The 27862-nt window shown below is 39.4% G+C and overlaps 1 protein-coding gene across 1 annotated transcript in view; it reads left to right on the forward strand.

Annotated features, from left to right (window-relative positions):
* LOC105568649 (acetylcholine receptor subunit alpha-like 1) overlaps positions 1–27862 on the forward strand; it is a 77326-nt gene that overhangs the window by 17193 nt on the left and 32271 nt on the right. Inside the window, exon 2 of the mRNA XM_012024474.1 lies at positions 24882–24926. Coding sequence (XP_011879864.1) covers positions 24882–24926 — 45 coding nt within the window. The remainder of the gene's footprint in view (positions 1–24881; positions 24927–27862) is intronic.

Consider the following 27862-nt stretch of genomic DNA (forward strand, 5'->3'; position numbering starts at 1 on the left):
GGGACACTATACCTATTTTGAATCACCCTGTATAACTGTCGGTTGTTCTATTGCGCACATAAAGATATATACATACATGCACACACAAGCAGAGCTCATAAAACAGAGCTTATCATTATTCATGCATCATTGATCAGTTTGATCACTTATCAGCACATTTGTCTCATTATGCAATAGAATTACGAAGCGCATAAGTCGCTTGCAGTTCATGAGAAATTTTAATTCACAGACATAAATGAAAAAGGAGCAGGAAATGTTAGAACATGTTCGGTAATAAGAAATTATTTTGGAAGAAGAAAAAATTATTGTAAATCCGGTAAAATCTTCTCGTCCGTCAAATTGTTCATTACGCAGATAAGATTTTACCGGATTTAAAATAATTTTCTCTTTTTCAAAAATCATTTCTTATTACCGAACACGTTCTAACATTTTCTGCTCCTTTTTCATTTATGTCTATGAATTAAAATTTCTCATGAACTGCAAGCGACTTATGCCCTTCGTAATTCTGTTGCATAATAAGACAGACTGTGCTGATAAGTGATCAAACCGGTCAATAATGCATTAATCTATATAGATACAATTTTTATAGACAAGATGCAATGAGAGAACACCACGACGATAGAAAATATTAATTGTAATATTCAGTATATGAATTTTTCTTAAATTTTAATAATAGAATACAACAATTGGTAAAAATGCTAATATTTTGTGACTATATAATTCGAAGAAATTGATATCTCATGGTGTTTGTATCTTGTAGAAGAACGAGCTACCTAATTTATATATCTTTATGTACAATAAAAATAGATAATATCTACAAGACAAAATAGGGAAAATTCGTCTATATTAAGCGTGGTTTTCATTTTCCCTGTCTTTCTCTTCTCAAATTTAAGTCTAAGTAGAATTTACGACTCACGTTTAACTTTCATATATACTTCTAGAATTAAATATTAAGAGTATTGCCAAGATGTATGTGCAAGAAGAATAAATAAAAACGAATGACAGAAAATATTTGACAACCGTACAGTTTTCTAACTAATTAATAAAGAAGCAGATATGCACATATGTGTGTATAAGCAATATCTTAAATTGTTTAAAATGGTGCAAATTGATTCCCTTTACGAATCATGAAATGTTCACGTGTTATTATTGAGTTTTTGGCGAATATATTTGAGGTCCACGTGGAGCTTTTAACCAAACTATTATATGCGCGGTTTAATAGAGTCGCCGAATTTCTTGTAAATGCACGTCGCTAATACGTTCTCTAATGGTAAACGCACCGCGCATAATTCCAGTGAAAATCGTGTCACGGTGCAATCAGCGAACCGCGAGTGTAAACGTCATATTTGCACGGACGCAAAAATTCCGTTTCAGTCCTTGACATTTGCATAACCGAGTTTCCTGAATTGCCACACGTGTCCGAACTATGAGATCGCTGAGCTGTCTGTGCCAGCGTCGCGGTACACGGACACATATTTCCGCGATTATAATTGAATGCAGCGAATCGAGATTCTTATGCGTGTGTGACGGTACACTGTTACGTATGAAACGCAACTGTCGTGTGGCAAACTAATCGAAATCACCTCCCAAATCCCCGAAATACATCAGTCTTTAAATTTACATAATTTTCGAAAAGAATTTAATGTCACCGTTAATCTTGATTAAGTCAATAAGATTATCTTGTCACAGAATGTGACACGACGGATTATGAACCGCGATATTTCCTGCTTTTTTGTAAAAGGTCGTTTATTAATGAAACAAGCCGCCAAAGCAAAGAGAGAAGAGCGAATAACAATATCAGCAAATTAGCATGCACTATAAGTTCAACGCGTTCCACTTGACAATGATTTCATATGTACTTGTACATGAATTTTAATATTTTTATGGGATATACGCTCGCGAATCGCAGCATTTTTGGCCTCGCGAGATATAGTACATTTCGCGTCGTCTTTTCGCGAGCAGAACGAAACGCATGTATTGCTAGTAGGCTCGACAGGTGTATCGCGAGTTTGAAAGAGATTTCCTTGCGAGCCGCACGCTGACCTACTTAGCGGAATCGAGCCGCGACTGTTTAATTAAATTAGAATGAATTGGCTCAAGTTAAATTAGAATTCGGCTCCATCAAATTTTAGTTGCCGAACTTTGCGGGGTTTCCCGGCTGGCCGGCGGCAGTTGTCTCAAAGACGGCAAACGAAGGGCGGTCGCCGCGCGTTCGACGGGTGACACGAACACGGAAGGGTGGGAAAAGCAAACGCGCGGTATTCTACATAGCCGCGGTGTACCCGCGCACCACACGCTCGGCGAAGGGACGGGGGACGGATTAATTTGCTAATGAATTTTAAAAAGAGCCCGCGCGACATACTTTACTCGGTCCTTCATCATAATAATTCGATTTAGTTGCGCTCGGCTGTGCGGAGATCGTTTTGTTTACTCACGGATATTAACCATCCCGCGCGGAGAGGTAACGGGAAAAACTGAACACTCGGAAAACACGGTGGCGATGGCTCGTGCACTCATTACACGCTCGGGGTTACTGACTCGGGGCGATCGACTGGAATTATTTGTTCCACCTATCGCGGGGGACGCTCACAGACACGTACGCGCACCTGCAAGTGGATGTCCTCTTTTTGGCACACGTATTCACGCGAAATTCATTATTAGGTATAATGAGATAGAGCATATATGCTGATCGATATTACTCTACGAGGTGACTAATGCCGACTAAAACTTTTGGTGCGCAAAATTCCCGAGATTATTTAATTGACTAGAATTTCCGAATTATTTTTTTTCTCGATGTAATCTTGCTTTCGTGCTTATTTGTTCTAATGTGAAAACTCGGTTCGCCTTTAGTTCCCGTGAAAAGATTTAGAATTGTACGTTCCAGCCTCTTTGTGCGATTTAGAGCATATTTTCGAGAAATGCGCTCTTCGCGAAAAGCTTTAAACCACTTTCAATCGAGATTGCAAAAATGCAAATTTTCCAAAAGACTAATACGAGTCATACGAGTCGCTTAGATCGACCTTTGTCTCGGGCAAAATTTTTCTGCCGAATTTTTGCTGCAAAAACGTCCGAGCAAAAAATGCCATACCCTATCGATCACTCACTTTTTTTGACGTTATCGGCACAGCTGTCACGTTACACGTGATACATGCATAAACATAACTTCATAATGATTACGTTGCGCGATTTCCCTTAAATAAATCCTTCATTGCAGTCCACTGGATATATATATATATATATATATGTGTAATTGGATATAGAATAAATGTAACAATTAATCTTCATTTATCAGTAAATAATCGCTGCATTTTTTTTCTCATGCAATTGTACCGATAAATTTTGTGACAGGCGCGTGATGAAAAAAATGATGACGCAAGTCTTATAAACTTCATACAGTAATTATTTAATTACAGTTAAATAAATGATGGATTTTGCACATTTTCCTCCGCAACTCGGAGAAACAAATAACAATTTGCTCTCCGCGCCGGTTTATCTGCCTCTCACACCATGTAACTGGTCTCTTTAGACACCGACGTCACCGCCAACGCCAACGCATCCTTAATAATAGACAGCCCGACGAGCGGGAAGGCGTCGCGTTGCGTTGCACTTCGTTTTCGCTGCGAATTTACGCGGATATTTACGGGGATGAAGCGACCCGGAACTTCGTGCTTTAGTAAAGTCAAATATATATTTCGCTCGAAGGGATTTCGTCATATGCAATACGGATTTATAGTATGCACTGCCGGGAGGAACATGTTTTAATATTGTCCACGTTTTAATACTTCCGAAGCTCTTCAGTCATCCCCGATTGCTTCAAGTCTCGATTCAGCATCGAGATTTTAAATAAAATGTAGTTTTATTCTTTTTCGAGGGGGGAAAGTGTTGGATAAAAGTTAATTTTTTTTCACCGTTGTTGTTCTGACAAAGTAACAAAAAGGAACGAAAATTGGAACATCAAACTGTGTATATCTTGTTTTGTCTTCGCATGGAAATAATAATTTTCTACTTAGGGCGTAACTCCGAAGTTTCTCTCTAAGAGAAAACCGACTCTGAAAAAGAGTCCACGAAGGAAACCATAAAAGAACATCCGGTGGTTCTAAGGCATCTTCTATAGATCGCAAAGGGGCGAAAAGCCAGGTACGGGAAATGTTATTTTCGCTTCGTGGTAGCACGTCGATGTACGAGCGTCGCCGTGACGATCCGGCGCAGCATCATCGAACCGCATTCGTTTGTTGCGAACGAGCTTCCGCTTCCATCAGCGTTTACGAGTAATAGTTACGGGCGTAGCCGTCCGCATTATATGTTCGTTCCGCGAAGCAACAATCGCGACGGCTGAATACTTCTGATTATCCACCGCTCGTTGATCATGTCGACGGCACGTGTGTACTCTACTTCTCGTATCAGTCCGCGGCGCAAGATGATGATATCGTGCACACGTGACGCGTGAGGATGAGGGTTACGATGTATCATGCTCGCGCGTTCGTGGAGAAGTTGAATGTTCCTGGTGGAACAGGAGATTATATATGCGCTACGTAATTTGCGGACGCATCATTTACAATTAGGGCAGTAGTTGAGCGATCGAAATTCCGCGATTTCACATAAAAAAAAATTTCGTTTTCATTTAAGCGAGCGAAAGCACTGTATTCATTTATTGAATTATTAGAGGGAAAGCCCTCTGTTATGAGATAAGCTTCTAATATGAGATAGCAGGGTTTGCAGGTGTTAAATTAATGGGCATCGTCTGTTGGTTTCGTCGTTAATTTATTGCTCTTGGAGTCTGTTTAGTGGAAAATTCATTGTTAGATCGTGTAATGGGTGTGAATAAAGATTTTTGATGCTGAAAACCTGCTATCTCATAATAGAGGGCTTTCGTCTATATTGGCAAAGTGAAACAGATGCTTTTAGCATTTTCACAGTAGATTTCATTCGACTTAGATGTATTATGAAGTGAAAATTAGTGAAATAATTAGATCCGTTGAATTATTTAGTAAACTTTATTATTCGCGTTCCGGCACAGAAAGCACGTTGACAATAGATTCCACCGTACACGTGATAACGCATTAAGTTTCTTGCAATTTTTATCAAGGCTAACTTGCCAGGCAAGATCACTTTACATTTCTGATAAGGAGAAGAGTACATTTAAGAAGTAGTACGTAGGGGAGGCAGGGAGGAAGTTTTGATTCTATTACTCGCTTTTACTCTTTCCATCGCACAACTTGTCATATCACATTGCAACCTTAATAAAAGGACTAGATATTTTGCCGACGATGTTAAATTTTAACTTTACTCGAGTCTACTATTCAAACGTCACCCAATTTATCAAAATATTTGTATTACTCTAACAGTGGTAAATCAATTAATTTGCAATAAGGGGTGTAATAGTGTTGCGACGTTTGTCTAATGGACACGTTACGGTTAAAAATTTAAGAAACAATTTCTATACTCTTTAATATGAACGTGAGAAGTACTTAAATATAATATTGCAAATCCAGATTTATCAAGATATAAATATCAAATTACTTATGAGAGAAATTTAATAGTAAACGGTATCAGATCGAATCATTGTTAAAACAGAGCTTCAGATTTATCGAACAGATGGCGGCACATCACATTTTGTCGCTCAAAATTTATTTAACACTGTGAAAATAGAATACATGGTATAATAATAATAATTTAATTACAATTTATACGCTGTCCGTACGGTTTAATAAATAACGCGTGGAATTATCTAAAAATATACTTTTTCTTCGGCAAGATTCTGACCGCTGCGCGAACGCGAACTCAAACCACTAACCGCGACATTGCGGCCCTCGTCATTAAGCTCATTATTGCTCCAGTCGCGCCGTTTGACGAATTACTAATCGATGGGCGAGATACTTCTAGCTATAGTGGCGGCGCTTGATTGCCACGCCACGAGCGTAATCACTGTTTCATTTTGTCACTTTCCTCGTTAATTTCCTCTAATCTTTATTAGCGGTGGTTGAGAGCATTCTTTCGTCCCTCACTGAAATATATGAAATATACGTACGGAAATCATGCTAGGTAGGTCGTTATTTCGCTCGATCATGGGCAAGTTTCATTATTTCGCTCGATTTCACGCAATAAACGACCGCGTTCGCACTATTAGACGTCGACGGTAATTAGAAACTGCGTTATGTAATTATTTCGGATGATCGGCACCCTCGACCGCTCGGAACAAAGTGAAATATTATTTTCGAGAAAATAATTCGCGCGTGTCATAAGTAATTATGTTTTGAGCATATACGACTGTTTTAGGGTATACACGGGGCTTTTATGAAATTCACTGTAGCGAGACCGTAACGAGAAATTAAAGCGTTAGCGTAATTCAGTTAAAGGAGTACGATGACAACCGAAATTTTGGCTTTTATTGCTTTGAATACCGTGGAAGACATATGCATTTATGTATGCACGTGCGTACGTATGCGCGCAATGTAAATTTATATCGAAATTCTCGTGAAAGGTTATTCTATCTTTTTTTTTTGGAATCACAATATACGTGCGGAATTCCGTATCAGCGTTTGCGATGACATCGGCTTTGATTGAATTCTAGGCGAGTAAAATTTCATCTCGCGAGATTAACGCCCGATCAGAGAGAAGATGTAATCCGGAAAGTAGCGGGGCGTATACAATTTCAACGTGCTAGAGAAGGTTTAGAGATGTGTGCTCTAAATAGACGAATGGATTCCGATCGGCCAATACCATTGCTCGTGTAAGAAGATTAAAAAAGTCTCCGATTGAATGCATTGTTGTGTTGATCGGAATTTTTTTTGGAACATTTTCGCTTTGTATGGATTTAACAATTTCGCGAACGCTCGAAGATTCCCGCTACTGTAAAGATTTTTATTTTACCGACCCGTTGTTAAAATGCGCGAAACACGGAACGTTTTAACAAACTTGAATTGCGAGCTGAATACTTAAGAACCATGTGAAATTCAGCTGCCATTTATCCGTTCGGCCAGTTTTAATTTTATAGATGGAAATTCGACGGAAAGTAAACAATGCAACACTGGCGTACAAATTAGATTGTAACGAATTAATCTTTGATTGTTCAAAATGTATCCTCGTATAAAATATCTTTAAGAGTAATATTTGCTTGTCCGTTGCAAAAAAACATAATCGAGTAAAAGATTTTATTCATTTTATGCACGTCGACTTAAATTAAATTCATATTTAAAATTAAAGTCGTGCAAAAACTGACAGCAATAGTCTTGATTAGTAATAAGAAATGTTATTTAACTAAAAACGGGATGTCTTTTTAGCACATTCCGTAAATACTGATTCCTATTCTTTTACATTGAATGATAAAAATGCTATTTCTCTCTCTCTCTCTCTCTCTCTCTCTCTCTCTCTCTCTCTCTCTCTCTCTCTCTCTCTCTCGCTCTCTTTCGCTGTCGATTGAATATTTTCAAAATGGAAATATTCATCTTTCGGCCTATTTTTCAATTTTATCGGCCTTCGAAAACGAGGCACCGTTTCTTTGATCGCACAGTTTCAATATCGCCACACGGAAAATATAGAGATCTTTGCGGGACGAAGGATACGTCAACTAGAATAACAGACATTGTTGTTAACGAAGCAATAATCCATACCGGAATCGATCGTCGAAGTCGATCACCTGTCCGTTCGTGGAGTAGTCCGCTCTCGTTGTTTTTGGTTAAATGCGCGATACCGCGAAACCGATCCGACGATTTATTTGAAGTGCTCGCGGACAGATGGAAACGATATCGGAAATTCCGAATAAAAGTAGGTTCTGATCGGATTGCCGATTGAATAGCGGCGACCGACGGAAGTGGTTTTCCGATATTTAAATATCAGTCGGTCAGAATTTGTACGAATTTGAGGAGGGGGGGGGGGAGATAGGGGATCGGCGCGAGATTCGTCTGTGTGGCCCCGTCATTGTTCCCGACAAAAAGAAATCGGGCTCGAACGCCGGGTTTCAGATCTCAAAACTGTCTGTCGTTTTACCTACTTTTATTTCCTTGCACAGATACGGCAATATCCTCGATTCCTTGGCAACACGCCGAGCTTTCTACAAACTTAGACTACGCTTCTTGTCATGTCTTATTTATTATAATTATCTTTTCAAGAATAGACTCGAGGGGGCAGCATGAAAATATAAATTTCAACGAACCTTTAAACATGACGTCTTGTTAATTGAAAAAGAAATATTAAATATTACAATGCCGTGTTGTTTTGTCGTTTTATATAATTAGCATATCAACACTGTGTGACATTACTTATATAAAATGCAATGTTTTATTATTTAATTATGCAATACACTAATACAGTATAGAAGGAAATGAGAATTGTTCTAGTTTGATAAAATAGTGTTTCTGCTTTTGTTGTGATAAGACAATATCTCTTCGATTATCATTCTCAGTTCTTCTCTAAAGAGACCCGCGAAGTCTCTTACAAAGAGTTAAAAGTGCTTGTTGTAAGGCCGCAGGTAAAAGATGCGGGAAAGGAATCTACGTCGAAACCTATTGGAACTTCATCTTCGTGCTTAAGAGGCAGACAACTCAGGATTTATGAGTTTGTAGAACACTTAGGAAACTTAGTCTTGTTAAATGGATTACGGATCCAAGCGCGGAGAGAGAGAGATAGAGGTAGAGAAAGAGAGAGATTGAGAGAGATAGAGGGGGTGAGGCATAAAGCAGGCTTATCTATAATCTGACAAACTTATATATCTTCTTAGTGTCGATAGGTACGAATGAATTTATAGAGAGTTCTCCTTAATCATATTAGATATTATATTAGCATCGGGAATTATTATCCAAGATCGGACGTGACATATGAGTGACATATTGTCTTAATATTTCCATGGAATTTTTTAAATACTCCACGAATCAAGAAATGTGATATATCATTATCACGTTCTCGAATATCGATCAGACGTGATCGCGACCTATATTAATCGTCATCTCGCTTACATGCTTGCAGGTAAAAGCGATTGAAATAAAAAAGGGATAGTCACGAACTCCAATCTCATTTCCGAATGCAACGTGAATCGATTAAACGCAATAAATTTGTAATATGTGCCCCATTTTTTCGCGGTACTTTTGGATCCGCCGTTGGCGAAAATATAGATGTCATCCATGCCGCTCGAGGCGTGCGTTGACTAACCGAGGATATTGCACGCTCTTATTTACAGAGGGACAACTATAGCCACATATCTGCGAGTTTCGGGAACTTAGGAACTCCATCTTAATGCTAAACGGCTTACAACTTGCTCCGGATAGAAGGCATAAAGATAACTACGCCCACGAAGGAAACTATCCGTTTAGCAATAACATATATTGTCGGAGATGCAATTTTCGAAAGTGCGTAGCGCAGCAAGCGAAGTTACGCCCTCAACTTTTCAGAATAATTATAATTCGCGAAGAAATAAATTGTACGCGTGTGCCGCTGCGGTTCCGTGCGGAAGCTTCGTGTGTAACATACTTTCGCGGGTATCGAGGTTGGAAGAGAAATGTTTCTAACATTTGACGAGTGTAACATAACGTCGTAATACAACACAACGAGGAACAAGTCTCAAGCGTTTCGATATATCACGGTTTTTATATACCTGCACCGAGATTTTGAAAAAAAAAACACCTCTTCCTTCCTGTTTTGCTTATATCGATCGTCCTCGTTGAAAGATTACGGACGGCGAAGTTTTGAGAGCGGTGAAACTTCGTCGTAATGTTAAATGGTTTACGGAGCCGGACGAAGAGAGAAAACGCACCGGAGTTAAGCGCGCTATTGCCGACTATCTGCTTAGCATGAGGGATCCTTTTCAGTAAGTAAAAACACATCCACCGTGAAGCAGCAAAAAGGCAAATGCTGCTTTACTTAAGCTGCCTCCCCTCTGTGTCCCCCTCCCCGATGTTTAACTCTTTTAAAAATGTTTCCTTATAATCTCCGCGCGCGTACAACGTCGGTGTTTGTATAAGGATTTGCGTTACAATGAGTAGAAACGGCAGAACAAATAATAATAAGACAAAACGGATTTAACGAGGATTAATTTGTGACGAGCGAAGTCGGGATATTTTTAGTCAACGCGATCAAAATAATATATTCCCAGATCTCCACTCTGTCTTTGATTATTTTTAAAAATGGCGCAAATTAACGTGATTATGTGCAACCTAAGCCGGTTCACAAGCGATTAATGTGATAGCAACTGGTGTATGTTTTATTTATTTGAGACCTTCCTTTCAAAAGTTCTTTTCCGCTTTTGTTAAAAGGACGTCATGTATATCTAGCCGTGCATTTGAATTATTTATAAAACTGGATGAACACGGTACGTGCACAGAAAAACGAATTGTCAAAACGCTTCGATACGAAGAGAATGGAGATAACAATAATGAAAGTATTAAACCGCAACGGATGAAAAATGTGAACGCGAGAAATGCGACAAAATATTTGAAATTTAAAGCAAGTTAACCGCGTATGTATGGCTTCAGTGCACGCAGGTACCGCGGCGTGCGGCGCGCAAATTAAACTAGAACGTGCGGCAAATGCCGCGTGAGCCTGACTGACAACGCAAAGTAGCGCGGAGGCACGATCGGCATAAGCCGCTACGATTTTATGGGGCACCGGAGACGGTGCCCCGCCCGGGGTGACAACTTGCAAATTGCCGTCCTCGAGCGAAACGATACGCGCACGCGGATCGTTCTTTTTCATCTTCGGTCGACACCACTTTGACGCCGTTGAATTTTCAACCGCGATAGGAACGGGGACGGCGACGAGGGTGGGAAGGTTCTTCCTTGCTTCCCCAAAGGCACCGGGATATCGTCCCCGTCTTACTGCGCCTCGCACAAGTTTGTCCGCAAGTCAAACTGTCAGGATCGATTGAAACTTCGCCGCGAGCGTCGCCAGACAATTCTCAAGGATGGGAATTGACGGTGGTACGTCGCCGTGATCCCGAATATGACGGGACGTCCTCCTCGGTGAGGAGAGCATCGCGGAGAGTCTCGTACGCGCGCGATTGCCGCGTAATGTGCAAGTGTCGTGGAAAACGCGAATAAGTCAACCGAGGGGGTATTGGTTTATCCGACTCTTTTCGTTTCACGATTCCGAGGATTTGTCGACGTGAACGTGGATCAGCGCGTTAAATCATCATTCTTGCCGTCGTCGTAACGCGAGTAGAGAGTAAAATTATGCACACATGAAGTTTCCACAAAATATCTGATTTAAAATTCAGTCTGGCGAATGTTAATTCGAGAAGAACGGCAAAAACTAGCCATGAGAGTTTTGAGTACAATTTTTCAATTTTGATACGTGATTCGGCGGATGTGTAAAATATTATGTGTATCACAATAGAGCTGTTTGCTTGCTCCTGAGGCGACAGTGCTCATCGAGCTCTTGGCAGATAAACTTTTGTAGAAGTTCAATAGAGTTGGCGAAGTAGTGCATGCTTGGCACGAGTGTACCGAACTGTTGTATGCTGTTGCTAATATTCAGATTCTATTTAACCGCTATGCTTCATTTGAACGTTTATATCAATAATACATATCTTACTTGCTACACAAGTATCAAGCTTCAGAGTCTAACCAACAATCAGCGCTAAGTCGGTTAGAAGGGAAATTGACGAGTACCTAATATTCCTTCTCAAATAGAGATTTGAGAATTTCGTTCATATATTTTTCCTTTCTTTCTTCTTTTTTATGTAGAGTAAAAATCATTTCATCAGAAATGTACAAAAAATAACAATTTAGTAACATTATTTACATATCGATCACCTTTAATTTGCGCATAGCTAGAAAATTTCTCCTCAAAATAATTTCATATTTTACACATAAACTCGTATATATATTTATTATTCGATCTTGATCACGTCTATTTATCACAAAAAGTTTTATGGAACATAATTTTTAATTTTTCTGTATTCCAGGAAATTAAGTGAAAATTTTATGCAACGCGAAGCGACATTTTGTCCGATATGAGTTGGAAATTAAAAATTATATTGAGATCGATAATGAAACTGTGGCTATTGAAGCGTGTAATTAACGACTTTGTCGGAAAATCAAGTAATTTTTTTTTGGCTACATAAAACAAACGTTTCTCGTCAAAATGAGAAAGTAGCCTTTATTATAATTTATTACTAATCTCTTGCTATTAATAATATCTGAGAATGTTTCTCGTGAAGTTTCTTTACGAGTTACAAGTTTTTTACATAGCTTTATTTTAACATTATATGGTACAACATTTAATGTTTATATAATACAAAAATAATAAATTATACATTTTAATTGAATTTATATAAACTTTTAATTTTGAAAAATCTCTTTAAAAAGAGCGAAAAGAGTAAAAATAATTAGAAAATTTCCTGTTTACATTCATTAGAATATTATATTTATTAGAATATTATATTCATTAGAATATAAATAAGAAAATTGTGAGTAAGCCTGAAAATAAAAATAAGAAGGAGAAGTAGGAAAGATGCAGTCACTTTTTATTCAAAATAAATATATTTTTCATAATTAATTATTGCAATACATACTTTATTTATATTCGTTATTGCGTTACGTAATGCAATACTAATGAACTATAGTTATCATTGTTTCATTCGTATTGTAGTCCGATAGTCCATCTTTTCTCTATCACAAACAGATTCTGACTAGCAGGTTGAACATAAAGTTTCTGATAACACTCTGTTAGAAGGTTAATTTTTCAAGTAAAAATTTGCTCTTAGTTGCTCAAAACTATAGTTATCATTGTTAAGTTTACGGCAGTATATTATTTTGGTACCATTATTTAATACTGATTAAAGTAATGGGCAAGTACTAAAACGTTGTTATTTTAATATTGATCTTGTACTAAGACAATACCGAAACGTGAAGCTTGTTTTTCGGTACTGGATTTGTATTTCACCAGTATCTAATATTGGGCTGCAATATGCAATTCCTACATGGGTAGACTGAGAGTAAATTTTTACTTGCAAAATGAGCCTTCTAACAGAGTGTTATCAGAAACTTTATGTTCGACCTGCTAGTCAGAATCTGTTTGTGATAGAGAAAAGATGGAGCATCGGACTACAGTGGAGTTTGAAAATGAAGAATAAAAGGGAGATGAGAAAATAGCTGTGCAAGCTGCAAGGACAGCGAGAACATCAAAGGACTTAGTCGATCGGGGGTCGCCGAACGCAATTAAAACTTTTCTACTTCCACCGGTTAATTTGTCTTTGTTACTGGCGTGACGGTTTGGTACTTCCTTTTGTTATGAAGCACCGCTTATTCGATTCGCTTTTTCGACGCCTGTTAGAAGCTTAGCAGCTGTTACCTCTTTAACTAATGAATATTTCGTCAAAAATAAACTAAACCTCAAAAGTGATTCGTTATTGATTTCGCAATTGTACAAATTTCACCATTGTCTAAATTTCAACAACCTTTTTTGAAAATATTAAATACTAGTTTGTGAGATTTTAATTACGAATTTACAGGGACGTGTTTAAATAAACATAAAATTGAAAACCGCGATAGTTTAACGTAAAATTTGAAACAAAGTAATAAAGAATAATATATAAAAGAGTTGTGAAAGTGTATTATAATATATAGGAGCATACGTGCACATTTTTCATTGTAAATATTCTATGCGAAATCAATATCAAAATTCAATTTCTTTTACAACTCCATCGGTCAGCAGAATTTAAGTTCTAAGAATTCCTCCTTTCTCTTTCTCTCTCTCTCTCTCTATCACATTTCATAGAGCGTTTTTTATTCATTATACGACACAGCTGGTTACTTTCGGCGACGGCTGGTCTTTCGAAGTCCTGAATATTCGAGAAGGGATGAGTCGGAGTATTTAGGAACGATAAAGGGAGAATCGGTAAAGAACAGAAAGTTCGGACGCCAGATGGTCGTCTTTTCTTTAGCATTTTCTTTAAGGCCCGTGAACGGGTTCTTGTCACGAGACGTTCAAAAATCGCTTAGCCCACCGTAGATAAGCGGTCGATAAAGGCTGACCTGGACTGACATAACGACGTAACATCCGTTCTTATTCACTGTCGTTCGACTTCTTTCTGTAGTTGTGAGTTGATGAAAGGCTGTTCGCAGTCCGGCCCTTTAGGCGGCTTTTTACGTTCCGACGCGAGAGATAACTGAAGTCTTGGGTCAGTTACGATCTCTGAAAGCTATAAGGCTAAGTCCAGATCAGAGAATGTCAGGATCTTTTCATCTCGATTACGATCATATGATCATAATATGAATAAAAACTAATCAAGATGAAAAAAAAAATATCTTTCTTCTCCTCTTATTCACGGACTTTTGTTTGACCCAATAAATAATTTCTTTGTAAACTATCGATCCTGCGTAAAAACCGGAAAACGATTTTAATAAAATATATTCGTCGATAATGCAAACTGTTGAAAAGGGCGCAATTTAGTATGTAATACTCTGCGCGGGGCATAAAAGAATTATAAATGCCGTATCCCGTTCTGACATATGGAAGGAATCTTAATAACACGTACACCAGTCGATGCCGGAAATGGAGGCGCCCGCGTTTGCCTGTGTTTCTCGATATAACGGCAGCGACATTCTTTCTCCTTCGTCCCGCTGTGCTCTTCTTTTACGATTCGTATCACGATTTCGTTCCCAGACGTCGACGTTCTCCCTATACGTTAAAAGGAATTCTTATGGCTCCTCTTCGGTGAACGCGAGGAAGAACGCGAGCGCGCGCGCGACAGACTTTTCTTCTTACGTTCCGACAAGCCGTGCTCGATTTGTCAAAGGATGGTTCCGACGTTCTTGACATAAATAAATCCGCGCGCTGCGCTTCCACGCTTTTACAATCTTATCGTGTTCGCGGAACTCATTACGCGGACGGTTTAAACGAGTTGAGAGTATTCACGTTAGCTACAGCCCGGACGTTCTTCTAGATCTCATTTGCAGGTAGTCGCGTCCAATCTTTATTCAGGAGAGATCACGGCCGAAAGTTGAAAAGAAAGCCTCTACCCTCTTACAGGGGATTTAACGTCGCTTAATTATTCCGACGACTTCTTTAGCCGTTTGACACGAGGAGAGATTTTACGTGGAGCAACTCGGCTCTAACGTAGTTAAAAAGTGTATAAACAATATATAGACCACTAAAAATTAATACCATACACGTCAAAGCATTTGAAAAGGTTTCATTCAATAAGACATTCGCTTTGATTGCAGAGCAAATAAAAAGTATACAGAAACTGTATACTCGCAACTAACATTCTGTGCGCTTAAACTAACACATCTAATTCGCGTTAGATGATGAAGTAACACCAGAACACCCACTCGCGCAGTTTTAATGCCTAAGACGCGGGGAATCATTTAGTATGTACGAGTTAGTTACCGTATACTCTTTAGTAATTCAAGCTGCTCGAAAGTTTGTAGCACGTATGGCTTACCTCCATACGTATCGATTACGTAACTGAATCTCAACTAAGGATGCGAAAATCTGAAGATACTTAACGATACCGAATACCTTTGTCGATACGAAGCATTGCGCTTCGTAGTATCATACGATATGTGAACATTGAATTATTATTAAGTATTTATTCTACATTAATTATATTTTCCATTTCCGTAAAACTCATATGAGTAATCCGTATATGTATATATAAAGTATATGTGAAGAGACCGAAGCTATATACAGCTTCGTCTGTTTTTCTTACCTTATTAGCAGTCTGCTTAGCCGGATATTTTTTCCATTGCGACATTAAAACGACAATCATTATGGCTGGAAACGCATTATGTTACGGTGAACAATTTCAATGTTGCGTTTGTTCACTTTCTTTGTTATTTCATTTCTCTGTTTGCTCTCACGATTCCCTTTTTCCCCGGTTAAGCGCACGTTTGCTTCCGAAGGTTTATTAGTTTCTTAACCTACTTTTGAACAATGTACGCGTAAGGAACGGCTTCAAGTCCCTCAACGATGTTTCATAACTTTCATAAACAAAGCTGCGACGTATCGCCCGCGTATGATTGCGCGCGAATTTTCCTTATAAAGGATCAGTAACGTTAATGCATTACGAATCTTCTTAATACATTTTATAAAATTAAGCACTTGCCGATATGTGAGGATCTCGAATAAGCGGAAATTCGTGGAGATCGTGTCGTTTAATTACAAATACGTACAGCCTACATTTTCGTAGAGATCTCAAGGCCTGTGCAGACTCTCAGAAGTTGATTTTTATCAATCCAATTTTAAGGAGAGTTCGGCAGAATTTTAATTTAAGATTTAATAACACGAAGCTTTAATGCTGAAAAAGTTGCGGCATATAATGTCAGTCTTATTCCATTTGCCCTTCAAGTTGGATTCATTGCTCTAAGAATGTTCTTTATAACGTCATCGTGCGATACGAAAAGAAAAACTAACTTAAATATCGCTTCACTTGCGGTAGCTCGTACGTTTAACATATTTCTATCATTGGAGACTGTGGTGGTGGAGATAGAAATTTCCTGGAGTCTTAAAGGTTGAAACCAAATAAGACTAAAAGACGCGAATAATGGTATTCTCCCTAAGTTCGTTTTCCAATTCCGCCAACCTCCTGCGTCCCAGAACAATTCCTTTGTTCTTTTGTTGAATTTCTCCGAGGTATCGTTAAAGCTACACTCTGGAAGCGTCGTCAAGTGAAAAATACACGGACAGGAACACGTATGTAACTTGCAGACACGGACATTCTACATTTTATACGAAATAAAAGAGTTAATATATATATATATATATATATAGGAGTAAAAAGATAGCGAAATAATATACCGGAACGTAATGAAATTAACGTTGGAAACATTGAAGTACAATAAGTAATAAGAAAATTCGACGCGCAGTAGAGAATGAAGGTGACAAGACGGTAAAAAAGAAATGCAGAGTGAAGAAAAGTAAAATAGATATGAATTCACCTCCAGCTCGGTCGCATTGGCTATTGGCAGTCCTAGATAGAATCTTTTTCAACGGGAGTGCAATTTCGAAAAAGAGTACGAAACTGATAGTCTTATTTATACGTGAGACCTCAATTGTGTAACCAAACAAACAAACAAGTATCTCGAGAAAGGAGTGACGCGCGAGTCGACGAGGTCGGAAATAGAAACAGGAGAGACGGGAATGCGAGTCGAAGAAGGGCCAGGCGGGGCGCGCGCGCGCCAAATAAAGAGTTACAGATAAAAAAAAGGGATGCCCCGGCGCTGTAATATATCCCTCCTTCCCTCCGTCTCTCGAGGGAGCTCGATTCAACCACTCTGTTTCCTCCCGACATCCAATTTCCATACCATTAAGGGTAGTCCGCCCACACGCGGTACGTATCTTCGGCGCGCGGTCTATTTTCTCGGCCGCCGTCGTGTTTAAGATCGCCACCCACGAGGAGCGATCGCGGAGATACGACGGACATCAAAGGCGACGGGCGATATCCTCCGGATAACGGCCGTTTTCAGCGTGACTGCGTTTTTACAGGCGCGGCGTGGCGATGAGCTCGGATATGAAGTGGACGCCGACGGTCCTTAATAGACACGGTCAAGCCCGCCTTGCTTAAATTGTACGATAGTTGCGCCGGCGCGACGATTAACAAACCTCACGACAAAGCGTTCGCGTTTAATGCAGTGCGCAGCGACAGGGTGAGATAATATCCTGAATTTTTGGATATTTATCGAGCATGCTTTGGATTTTAGCAGCAAATTTTTTTATCAGTCCACTTGTTTCGTAATATACATTCAGTGGATTTTCACCGGTCGAGCATTTTTTTTTATAAATTTAATAAAAATTGAATTACGATAGAATTTGCCGGAAATTGAGGGTGAGCGTCAGGCACTTGCATGTATGCATCAGAGCAATGTCATGAGAAATTGAAGAAATGGATCGGCTGTGCCAAACGTTCCTTGAAGATACGTGATGCGACACAGCGTGCTCGCGCCATGTTGGCTTGATGACACGTTTGATCGATACATCATCATCGTCGGGGCAAATGGCGGGCGTAAAACTGTTTTCGCCGCAGTATTGGTTATTAAAGAGGTGCGCAGCGCGATAAATGCGAATACAATGACGCCAGTAGGGTTGATAAACGATGTTAATAATCGGGCGAACGGCGCAACGTAAAACCGGATTACCACGACGGAGCAAATTCCCTTTGTGGCATGCGAAGCGTGAAATATGAATTGGCGTATTCGTGTGTAACGGTTACTGCCAGTCATCGCGTGGCGATTGCCAATAAAGAAACGAGTTATATCGGCACGGCCGCTGGTACCCTTTTTCGTTACCGATGTTCGAGGAACAAGCGATACTGAAGCGATTCGTGCTATACGCGACACAAAGCAAACAGCGCACACGGTACGTGGTATTACTGCATTTGATTCAGGCTTGGTGTTTGTATGGTTGAAACCATTCTCTGTCCGGCTAGTTTGCCTCAGAGTAACCAAAGTCAATATTACTTTAGAAATTATTGCCACTGGTTTGTAGCGGTCGCAGTTTTCCTCGCGCGATAAACAAGAGGAGCTTCGCAATCGGTGACTACCCCTGTTCTTGGATATATTCGATAAATCGACCAAGAAAGGCCGTCTTCGAACCATAATTTATCCCTTACCCGTCTCCTAAATTAGCTGGAAAGGTTCGTGGATTCTGCGCCGCTTATCTCGATTTGCCCTTCTTTCTGGCTGCTATGCTCACGAGCCAACGAACGCGGTCTTTTTGGTAATAGAACTTCAGCGGAGCTGAAGGGTCTAGATGCTATCGCGGTGCTTCGGAAAATGCCGGCGCTAAATTCCGGCCAGTCATTTCCGTGTGACGGGACGAGTGGTTATCGCGTATCCGCATCTCTAATCGGCGGATTAACAAAAATTTATTCCCGCGCGCGGATCAATTCAACGTTTCGGGGCGTAATTGTGCTTTAATTTACTCAAAAGAGAGGAACCGCGCTGACTTCCTGCAGATATAGTGCCGGAGAAACCGTATTGTTTTATTCAGCAAAATTCGTAAATTCGCAATAACAGTCTACGGTTAGCCGCACCTTTAACTTCATTTATTTAACACATGCCAGAGATATATTATTTAAGATTACGTAAAAAATAACCATTTCCATCCCAAAAGTATTAATGCGAGACTTATTCTGCGTTCCCTTCAAAGTCCACGCTAAAGTTGTAAAAGAAGTATACAGCAATAAGCGAAGTAAAGTAAATTTATTATTAAAGTCGCGAATAAAAGGATATTTTGTAGCTTTGGGGCACATTATATATAATTTTCTTTCTTCCCTGAATTTATAACGAAGTATTGTCCATCGTTCTGAAAAGCGACGCGAATTACTTTCTTCGCGATATCTCGAAAGTCGCGCGAAAGTCTTATCGGTGAGAATTTTTCAAAGAAACGTTAAACTATATGTAGTCGGTTGCCACACAGCGCGAGAAGCGGGAATACTGGAGAGCATTCACGCTTATAAAATATTAAACTCACAAAAATATTAAATTCCAGATTGGTCGCTCCATGTCTCGTAAAGTTCCCTCATGCGTCATTCCGCGCGATAGTGCTCGCACGGGTTTTTTTTCTTCATATCTACCCGCCTTCTGCTTTTCTCTCTTTCGATTTCCATCTTTCTTGTTCGAGATAGAAACTCTAGCAGACCGGAAACGAGATATAAGCGCGCGCCCAACATTGTCTTTCTAATAGTTCACGTGGAGCCGTAAAGAAGAGCATCCCTCCGTCGATGACCTCGTAAATTCTCGTCACGTAGAAGCGATCTTGAGGGATAACGATGTTAAGTGCTGCCAAAGCTTCACGCTATCAATTGCGAAAGTTGCGCTTTTCTGCGGTTCACTCGATTACGTGAAAAGACGTTAGAGTGGTAGAAAAGATGCGAAAGAAATATGTGGCTTATATAAGCTCGACAAAAGAGTGTCCTTACTTTTTCCCTATCTCTCATTCTTGACTCGTTCGGATCATCCGGAGTTGATCTGCGAGCAAAAGTCCAATGAAATCCTGTTATTTATCACCGATTAATTTCGGTATAAAAGTATATAAGTTCGGTATAAAATTTGTATAGAATTTAAATTCGTAGGATTAAAGTAACGTTTTGAATGAAACATTATTGAGATAATAGCGTTATTACTTCCTTTTACTTGTATAACTTACAAAACTGAACGGATAATGCTGATACTTTATACACAAAAAGTCACTTGTACGATTTTAACGTTCCGCTTCGATAATACGTAAGTGCGCTTTGGTAAAATCCATATTATCCTCGAAGAATGAATTCTATAAAGGAAGCAGGAAGGCAACATTGTTCGAAAGTACTCGTTGAAACTTTGTAATAGAAAGATTTCTGTATTTTTACTATCTTTGTTCGATGCCTCAATATGATTCCATTTCTTGCTTCATCAAAGCGAGCAAGTTCCGACTTCCCCCCTTCGCTTTTCGCCTGTATAGATTTTTTGCGATTAAATCGGCGGGAACACGCGGCATAGTTACGTTCTTACTCGTGTAACTTCCTTACAGATTTCTTGCACACTTGGACTCCGCACGGCAGTCCTGCGACGTCCGTTCTCAGTTATTCGCGCCAAGTTTCAAGTTTCATTTCGAAAAGTTGCTGCTGACGCATACGCTCGGATTTACTCGTGTAGACGTGCGAGTTGCAATCGAAGGTTAAGGGTTGGCAAAGTTTAGGGCACTTCGGGCATAGAATTCGCAGTAACGCGCGCTTTATGCCGGCTATAAAATTAACGCGATGAATTTGAAGTTTAAAGGAAATGCTTACAATTTAATTTGCGTAAAACGGACGCTGATTTTCCACCTGCATTATTACGTATCTAAATTGAATTGCAAGTCTGAAAGTTTAATCGCCTTTTTATCGCCACGGAAAATTCTGAAATCTGCATAAATCCCGAGAACGTTTTTACTAGCGTTTTGTTTCGCCTTCTTTGAACATTATTTGCTCATTAAACAAACATAATATTTGACCTGTTAAATAAATATTAATGTATTTAATTGTTAAATGTTAGTAAAGATTATAACATCCGTAAATAATGCGTACTGCAAAGCGTAAATAATTACATAGTATAATACAACGAATAATGAAATCTCGCATTGGTATTAATCGCAAGCAGCTTGTTCAATAAAATGCTGAACACGAACAGGGTTTTATTCTTTATTCGAACGTATATAGTCGCGCATTTGCATGAAAAATATCGCAGCATATAATGAAGTTTACATGAAAGAATAAACATTTCATGAAAATATTTTATTCCCACCGTTGGACAAGAAATATGCGTTTATTTGATCGTAATAATAATAGACGATTCGATGATATACATTTTTCAGTGCCCGCGGTTGCGCCTGCGATGAAATTACATAATTTATTCGTGTTGCCGACGATGAACTATGTACACTCATAAAAATTCTTATCGGTATGCGCATAATTCCCATTTAAATTCGAACACCGAGGTAACAATACCTTACCGATGGCCGTAGAAGCTTGAGCGCCAAGTTTTCTTTGATTTTGCATGCTTCACGTATCAACATTACACCTTGTTGAATTACGTTAAGTTGAGGATTCGGTACCGTTGGATACGAATAATTCAATCGGTCATTAGCTTCTTTTTTAGTTAGTTGTTTTGGATTGTATAGCCATTTAGACTCACATCTATATCGCACTTTTAAATGAAATCTGCAATTATACCTAACGATATCACTATTATTTTACGAAATTGATTTAGCTATACATGAATTAACGCAGTGGCTCACGTGTAATACTCGCGATAGCATTTGATTGCAAAGCTTTTGATACGTTTGTATATTTAATAACGTTTACTCTCGCATTGTCGTAATGCCAGGAAATCGCGACGTTGAGTCACTCGATGGACTTTCAATATTTAATCGCCCGTTGCATCGATTAAACCGGGAATAATACAGGCTCTTTAACTTTTCTGAGACAAGACGCTAATCTATCGTCCCTGGAATTATCGATTTTTATGTCACTCGCAACGAGTTTCGGATAAGTAGCATTTTTTTCCGTCGACGGAACGAAGGTCGCCTTCTCGATTACTTCCGAATCTCGTAAAGTAACTTTCACGATATTGTAAAACGCGACGTTAACGTCGCCGTTTTCAGAGAGTGAAGCGTGGCATCGTGATTTTTCGCGGCGATAAATGCGACGTTACACCTCACGCTGAAGCGTGTACAAAAGGGGAGGCCCATGAAGATTTAAAGAAAAAAGTATTGCATATATTCTGTATACGTCAGCGGCGTGCCATTAAACTTTTATGTTCGCTAAAGAGTAATCTCTTCTTTTTACTTTTACTGAAGTAGTAAAATGTACACAGAATACTTCCAAGAGTTAACTGGTTTTTTTTTCTAGTCAAAATGTTCAATGCATTGTAAATGAAATAAAGTAGCTGCGCGAGTACTTATTGGATCGTTGTCTGATAATTTACAGAGGCAATTTGTTTTAACAACAATTACTTAAACATTCAATCGTCAAGACGTCCGAAATAAAAAATTAAACAAATATACAGTCCTGATTTCTTAAGAATAATACGAGTCTCATAAATCCCGCTGTTCCGTCCGTGACATTTGATCAACGATTTGGTAATTATTTGTTACTTTCTGTATACAGTTGTATACAGTCGGATCGCGGTGCGTCATCTAAGATAATTGCGTGCGCTAAGCTGCCGCATTATAATTACAATTGTGTATGCAGGGTACCGGCAATAGCAACGATACGCAACATCCGATTTGGTAACCATAATTACCGCTGCGGTTACGGCATTCACTTGTCGCGCTTTCGGGGATGCAGCTCTCGCCGTATCTGGCATGCGGACATTAATATGGCTGAGTACGAAATCGTAACCACGCGCACGTTCACGAGACCCTGTTATTATCACTTAGCTATCACGCGTCCGTAGAAGCGCGGCGGGCGATCGTTGATGCCGATATATTTGATTACACAACTGTAACTACCGTTATGTTTAGCGCGCCGTTCTCGTACGCCACGAGTTTGCACGCGGCGCGATAATTGCTAATGATACGCTTGTGAAGCAAACTTTAAACACCGTCGCGTAAAACCCCGCCGCATAGAGGAGAACGGCGATAACTGCCGACGCGATTAATCTTGAAGCTCGCCGCGCTGAAAATAATATCACCGTTTTATTTAATGTAACGATACCGATTATTTCGGCTCCGTTGCTTCCGCAGCGTTCGCAACTTTTGCAGAATTTATTTATGCTCGTTTCAGATAACAATGTATGCGATTTATATTATGCTCTCGTCGACTTACGTCGCGAAACTAGTCATTTCACGTCACCGAGGTCCGAAGCTAACGCAAAATAGATACTGCGATAATTTAGATTTAAAAAAAATTTAATAGTATGCTAAAGCTAAAAAACTGCAGAAAGTTTGGAAATTGATCTTTTAGAATCTCGTCTTGGTTCATTTTTCATTCTTTCGTTAATTTTCAGTGGATTGAATAGAATTTAAACTCCGAAAACGCATGTCAAAATATTTAATATACAAAATTAAAGAATTGTAACAAATATTGTTAACAACTTCAGTGTTTTCTTGACCATATCTGGCATTTTTAATAATATAGAAAATTTTATTGCGAAAAATATTACCTCAGTCAGGGCTTCGACCTGGACTGTGTAACATCACTGGCATGTGTAACATCGCTCAGTGGTCGAATTGGTGAGACGCCCTAGAGTGTAGGGAAGTCCAGGTTCAAACCCTGACTGAGGTAATATTTTTCGCAATAAAATTTTCTGTATTATTAAAAATGCCAGATGTGGGCAAGAAAATACTGAAGTTGTTAATTACTGCTGGCGACTTGAAGAATATTCTTATTAGTTAAACAATTTTAACTTTAGAAAAGAATAGATTTTTCGGAAATTTTGAATTGCCCTGTCATCAAGTGTTGTTGTTCATTTAAAAACACCGCCTGCGTTGCTTTTTTTCTACCAACGCGTGTAAATGTTCACACGTTTATGAAAACGCATAAAGAATGTTAAAATGTGAGATATCTATTTTCCCATTTGCCAAGAGCCACCGATTCCATCGTACAGTTTGCGATAAGCCGAATCCACCGCAGGCAGCAGTTGGGCTCTAACGTTCTCTCTCGGTTCTCTCTCGTTTCTCTCTCGTGTACCACTGAGATCTGCATATGTATATCCGACGTGAAACTCCACGATGACTATTGACGATGACGCGACTGATTGTGGCGCTATAACCGTTATCGCGTGGCACATTAACGTACGTTAACACATAGCTTCGACGGCCACGGTCTCTCGTAGCCGAGCCCGTTTGCCTATAGCCTGACACTCACTACTACCCGCGGATAGTCATGATGCCTTACCTGCTGTCAGCATTATCGCGTTCCATTACTACTGGGCGCCGGCCGCGGACTACGGCTTGCCAGTACTACTGATACCGAGGCGCGGGGCTCAATGCGGAACTGTAACTGCTTGTAATGTTCGTTGACGTTTCTATTGGCGGAATCGGGGAAATCTATTGACCCGCAGTGCGCGAGGGGCCGCCAGATAACAGCGATTGTCTGGCACGGTTTAAAGGGAACCGCTGCACGATCGACCCATCGCTGAACGCAATTCTCAGATGCTGCGAATCTTTCTGGTTTCAACAATAAAGTTACATGCGAATATCGTGAATGATGCGTTTCGTCATAAAACATAGCTTTCCTTAAGAAAAAAGAATAAGATGAACCAGTATTCGATAATACTGCTTTCACGTAGAAAACGGATGTACTCGACAGTGGGATGAATTATTGGGATTTTCGAGCGATAAGAGCTTCCCTTTTCTATCTTTCTCTAGTATCATTCTAGTGTGTCTCGAAAAACCAATAAATCTATCTCTGAGTAACCAGAAACAGTCGAGGTAGGATAACGCCTTCTAGACCCGATGCTCATCTGTGTCTCTGTTTTCTTTTTCAGAACCTGAAGAACCAGATCATGACGACAAACGTTTGGGTGGAACAAGTGAGTACACTAATAGTTTTTCTAATACAACCTTCTGCGTGTGGCATATTTGAATTGGATATGTGCGTAAGACGTGCAAGCACATTTTGCAACTTGGTTTTATTATTACAACTACTGCTGAAAGAGGTGAAAGTAAAATGAAAAAACACGTAATAAACTAAATTAAAAGTTGAAAAAAATTCCACATGATGTAGTTTCGGCACGAAGAACTATTTAATATCTCGGAAGGGATTACGAACACAAATTATGTGTTAGTTGTATGCTAATTGAACGCGGTATTTTATAATAGTATCTCTACAGCTAATTACTATTGTAATGAGAATTAACCAGCTGAGCCTCTTTGTACGCGTTTATGTTACTGTTGGTTATTAACGTGTTAGTTAGTAGAATCATTATCGCTATTAATGCGACGTCTATATTAATACGTCTCTACGATGATTGATCGATTGGAGCTTATCGTATTTTATAAATTAATTAACAGTATCTAATAAAATATGTAAGAGATATATAACTCTGTGAATTATCTGCAGCCTCGAATAATATGTAACATTACTGATGCTCATTATTGAGGTGGTTTCTTACGAACGTGGATATTTCATTATTATTATTAGTAAAAGCGATATTATTTCTGACATGGAAATTCAATGAATTTTATTTAATTTGGAAAAATACTCGCCCCGTGAATGAAACGAATTTTTTTTATCGGGAATAATAAAATACACGCGAACTGCAATAAAAATTAAAAATATATTTTTTAATTAAAAAAAATGCGTTTTGAAGATTGAATAGTATATTAGAATGCAACAGATATGGAAATTTTAATTATCTTCCATTTCGTCCTAGTCATTTCTTTTCATTATGGGTGTTTGCAAGAATTTTTTACAACCCTTATAAAGATTCTATAAAACAGAAAATAATTATTTTAATAATTTTAGACGCAGAGAAAGAACCATTTCCTTTTTTTGTAAAGCATATAAAGACACAGTTGCATTTTTGAAAGATTGAATGTAACGTGATATTTTAAGATAAAAATTTCGTTGAACGATGTCGCAGTCGGGGTAATTTTGTCGCTAACTTGATTTTGCCCCTAATTTGTAGTCAAATTCCACTCATGCATGACGAATGAGACGATATCGGACAGGCTACTTAAAGATTGCAAATGCCGGCCATCGAAATTCGGTTTCCATTTTCGTGAGTGCTATACGTGACGCTATTGCTTTGATTGTGAGGATCTACTCCTTCGACATAAGACGGTGGTTTGGAATTTCAAAGCAGGCGAATTTCATTCGCTCTTGTCGACGACGAAATTCGAATCGGCGGATAGCAGTTGGCCTTTATTGATGTAATACCCTCTTGTGTTCTCGTGCGGAGAGAACAGCACCGTGACACGACCATTTCCCGTCTGCCTTGCGAATTTATTGGCCGTAATCACTTTTGCCTTTTAAAGATTACGCTCTTTCTCCTTTGCGCCATCAAAATTCCATCATTCTCCGTCACTAATGATCGTCAAAGCGTCTTTGAAAGCCGCTACTTTGATAACTAATTTTGACGGATCTCAATGAAATTGATCCCTTTTATTCTGCGCTACGTAATCGGGCGCCATTTCTTTTTCGTTGTTAACTGGATTCGCTTTTAATTTGTCTTCGAATTCCACTCACACATGACAAATGATATCGGACGAGTTACCTAAAGTTACCTAAAGATTACAAATACCGAAGTTCAGTTTCCATTTTCGTCAGTCGGTTACGAGTTTGTCAGACTTATCTAGTGGAAGATGAAATAAGTAAGATCATACTGATAGGCAGTGCGTTAGAACCGGGTTCGTTGAAAGAATCCCACTAAGTTGGTTCGCGACACGTTGGGACGTTAAAAAGCTTGTGCCATCGCCTTACAGAATCTGCAAGCGATGGGGCGGCGTCGGCGGGATGCATTTTAATTGCAAAGCAGCCCGGGCGCACGTACTCTCCCCGCTCACGGATGCAGCCCTCGTCTTGCAACGTGGAAAATTTGGAATTCTCGAAGAGTCGTCGGCCGTCGCTGGCGACAATCCAAAAAACTTTGGTATCGCGGTAGAATGGATTTCCTCGGAATGTATAGATAGATATCTGTTGGTTGACTTTGGCATAACTTTTTGAAGGTGTTCCAAATTTCTCTACGTGCGAGGCAGAGGAGAATCTACGAACACATCAGTTTCAGTATGTGTGTACTGTCGCGTGATAAGTATTAAAAAAAATATATACCTATATAAATTGTAGAGTAAAATTAATTCGATTGCAAATTAATGTGCACAGGAGAGTAAATGCTCGAAATATTGTTTAATGATACAATCTACTTTAATTAAATTTTTTACTCTTACATTACATTAATTCCTTTGTTGCATTCGATCGTCGAGACAGTCGCGGAAAATTCCCCCGTGGCTAATTACCGCGAACGGAAATTCTTTGCGGGAAATTCCGTCGAACGATACCGTGTTATTTTTAGTCGTAGAGAGTAAGCCTCTGGTGGCGAAATCGGAGACACGAAAGTTTGCCGGAAATTTAGCCGAAAAGTTGACCTTAGGCAAAGAAAGTTGTGTCTTTTTGTATAGCGCAACCGCGCGCTTCCCGTTTGTGCGCAACTTTTTTTCCTGTCTTTCTTTTATCCGGTTCGTTACGACCGTTTGTCAGTGTCGATAAAGCGAGATCGGCGTCTTCTCTCTCTTTTTTTTTTCTGACATCGACCCGCAGGACGATAGCGGATGAGCGAGTCGAAGAACGTGGGGATGGGCCAGAGGTGGGCTCCCCTTCGGCGTCACGTCAATCCTGTTGAAGTGGCGCCCCTTTATCGGAGTTTCGGAATTGCTTGCGATTACTGTTCGTCAGAGAGAAGCTAGCCGAGAGAAGAGAGAGAGAGAGAGAGAGAGAGAGAGAGAGAGAGAGAGAGAGAGAGAGAGAGAG

Source organism: Vollenhovia emeryi, unplaced genomic scaffold (genome assembly GCF_000949405.1).
Source record: "Vollenhovia emeryi isolate VEMERY1.0 unplaced genomic scaffold, V.emery_V1.0 DF939128.1, whole genome shotgun sequence".
Classification (NCBI taxonomy): Eukaryota; Metazoa; Arthropoda; class Insecta; order Hymenoptera; family Formicidae; genus Vollenhovia; species Vollenhovia emeryi.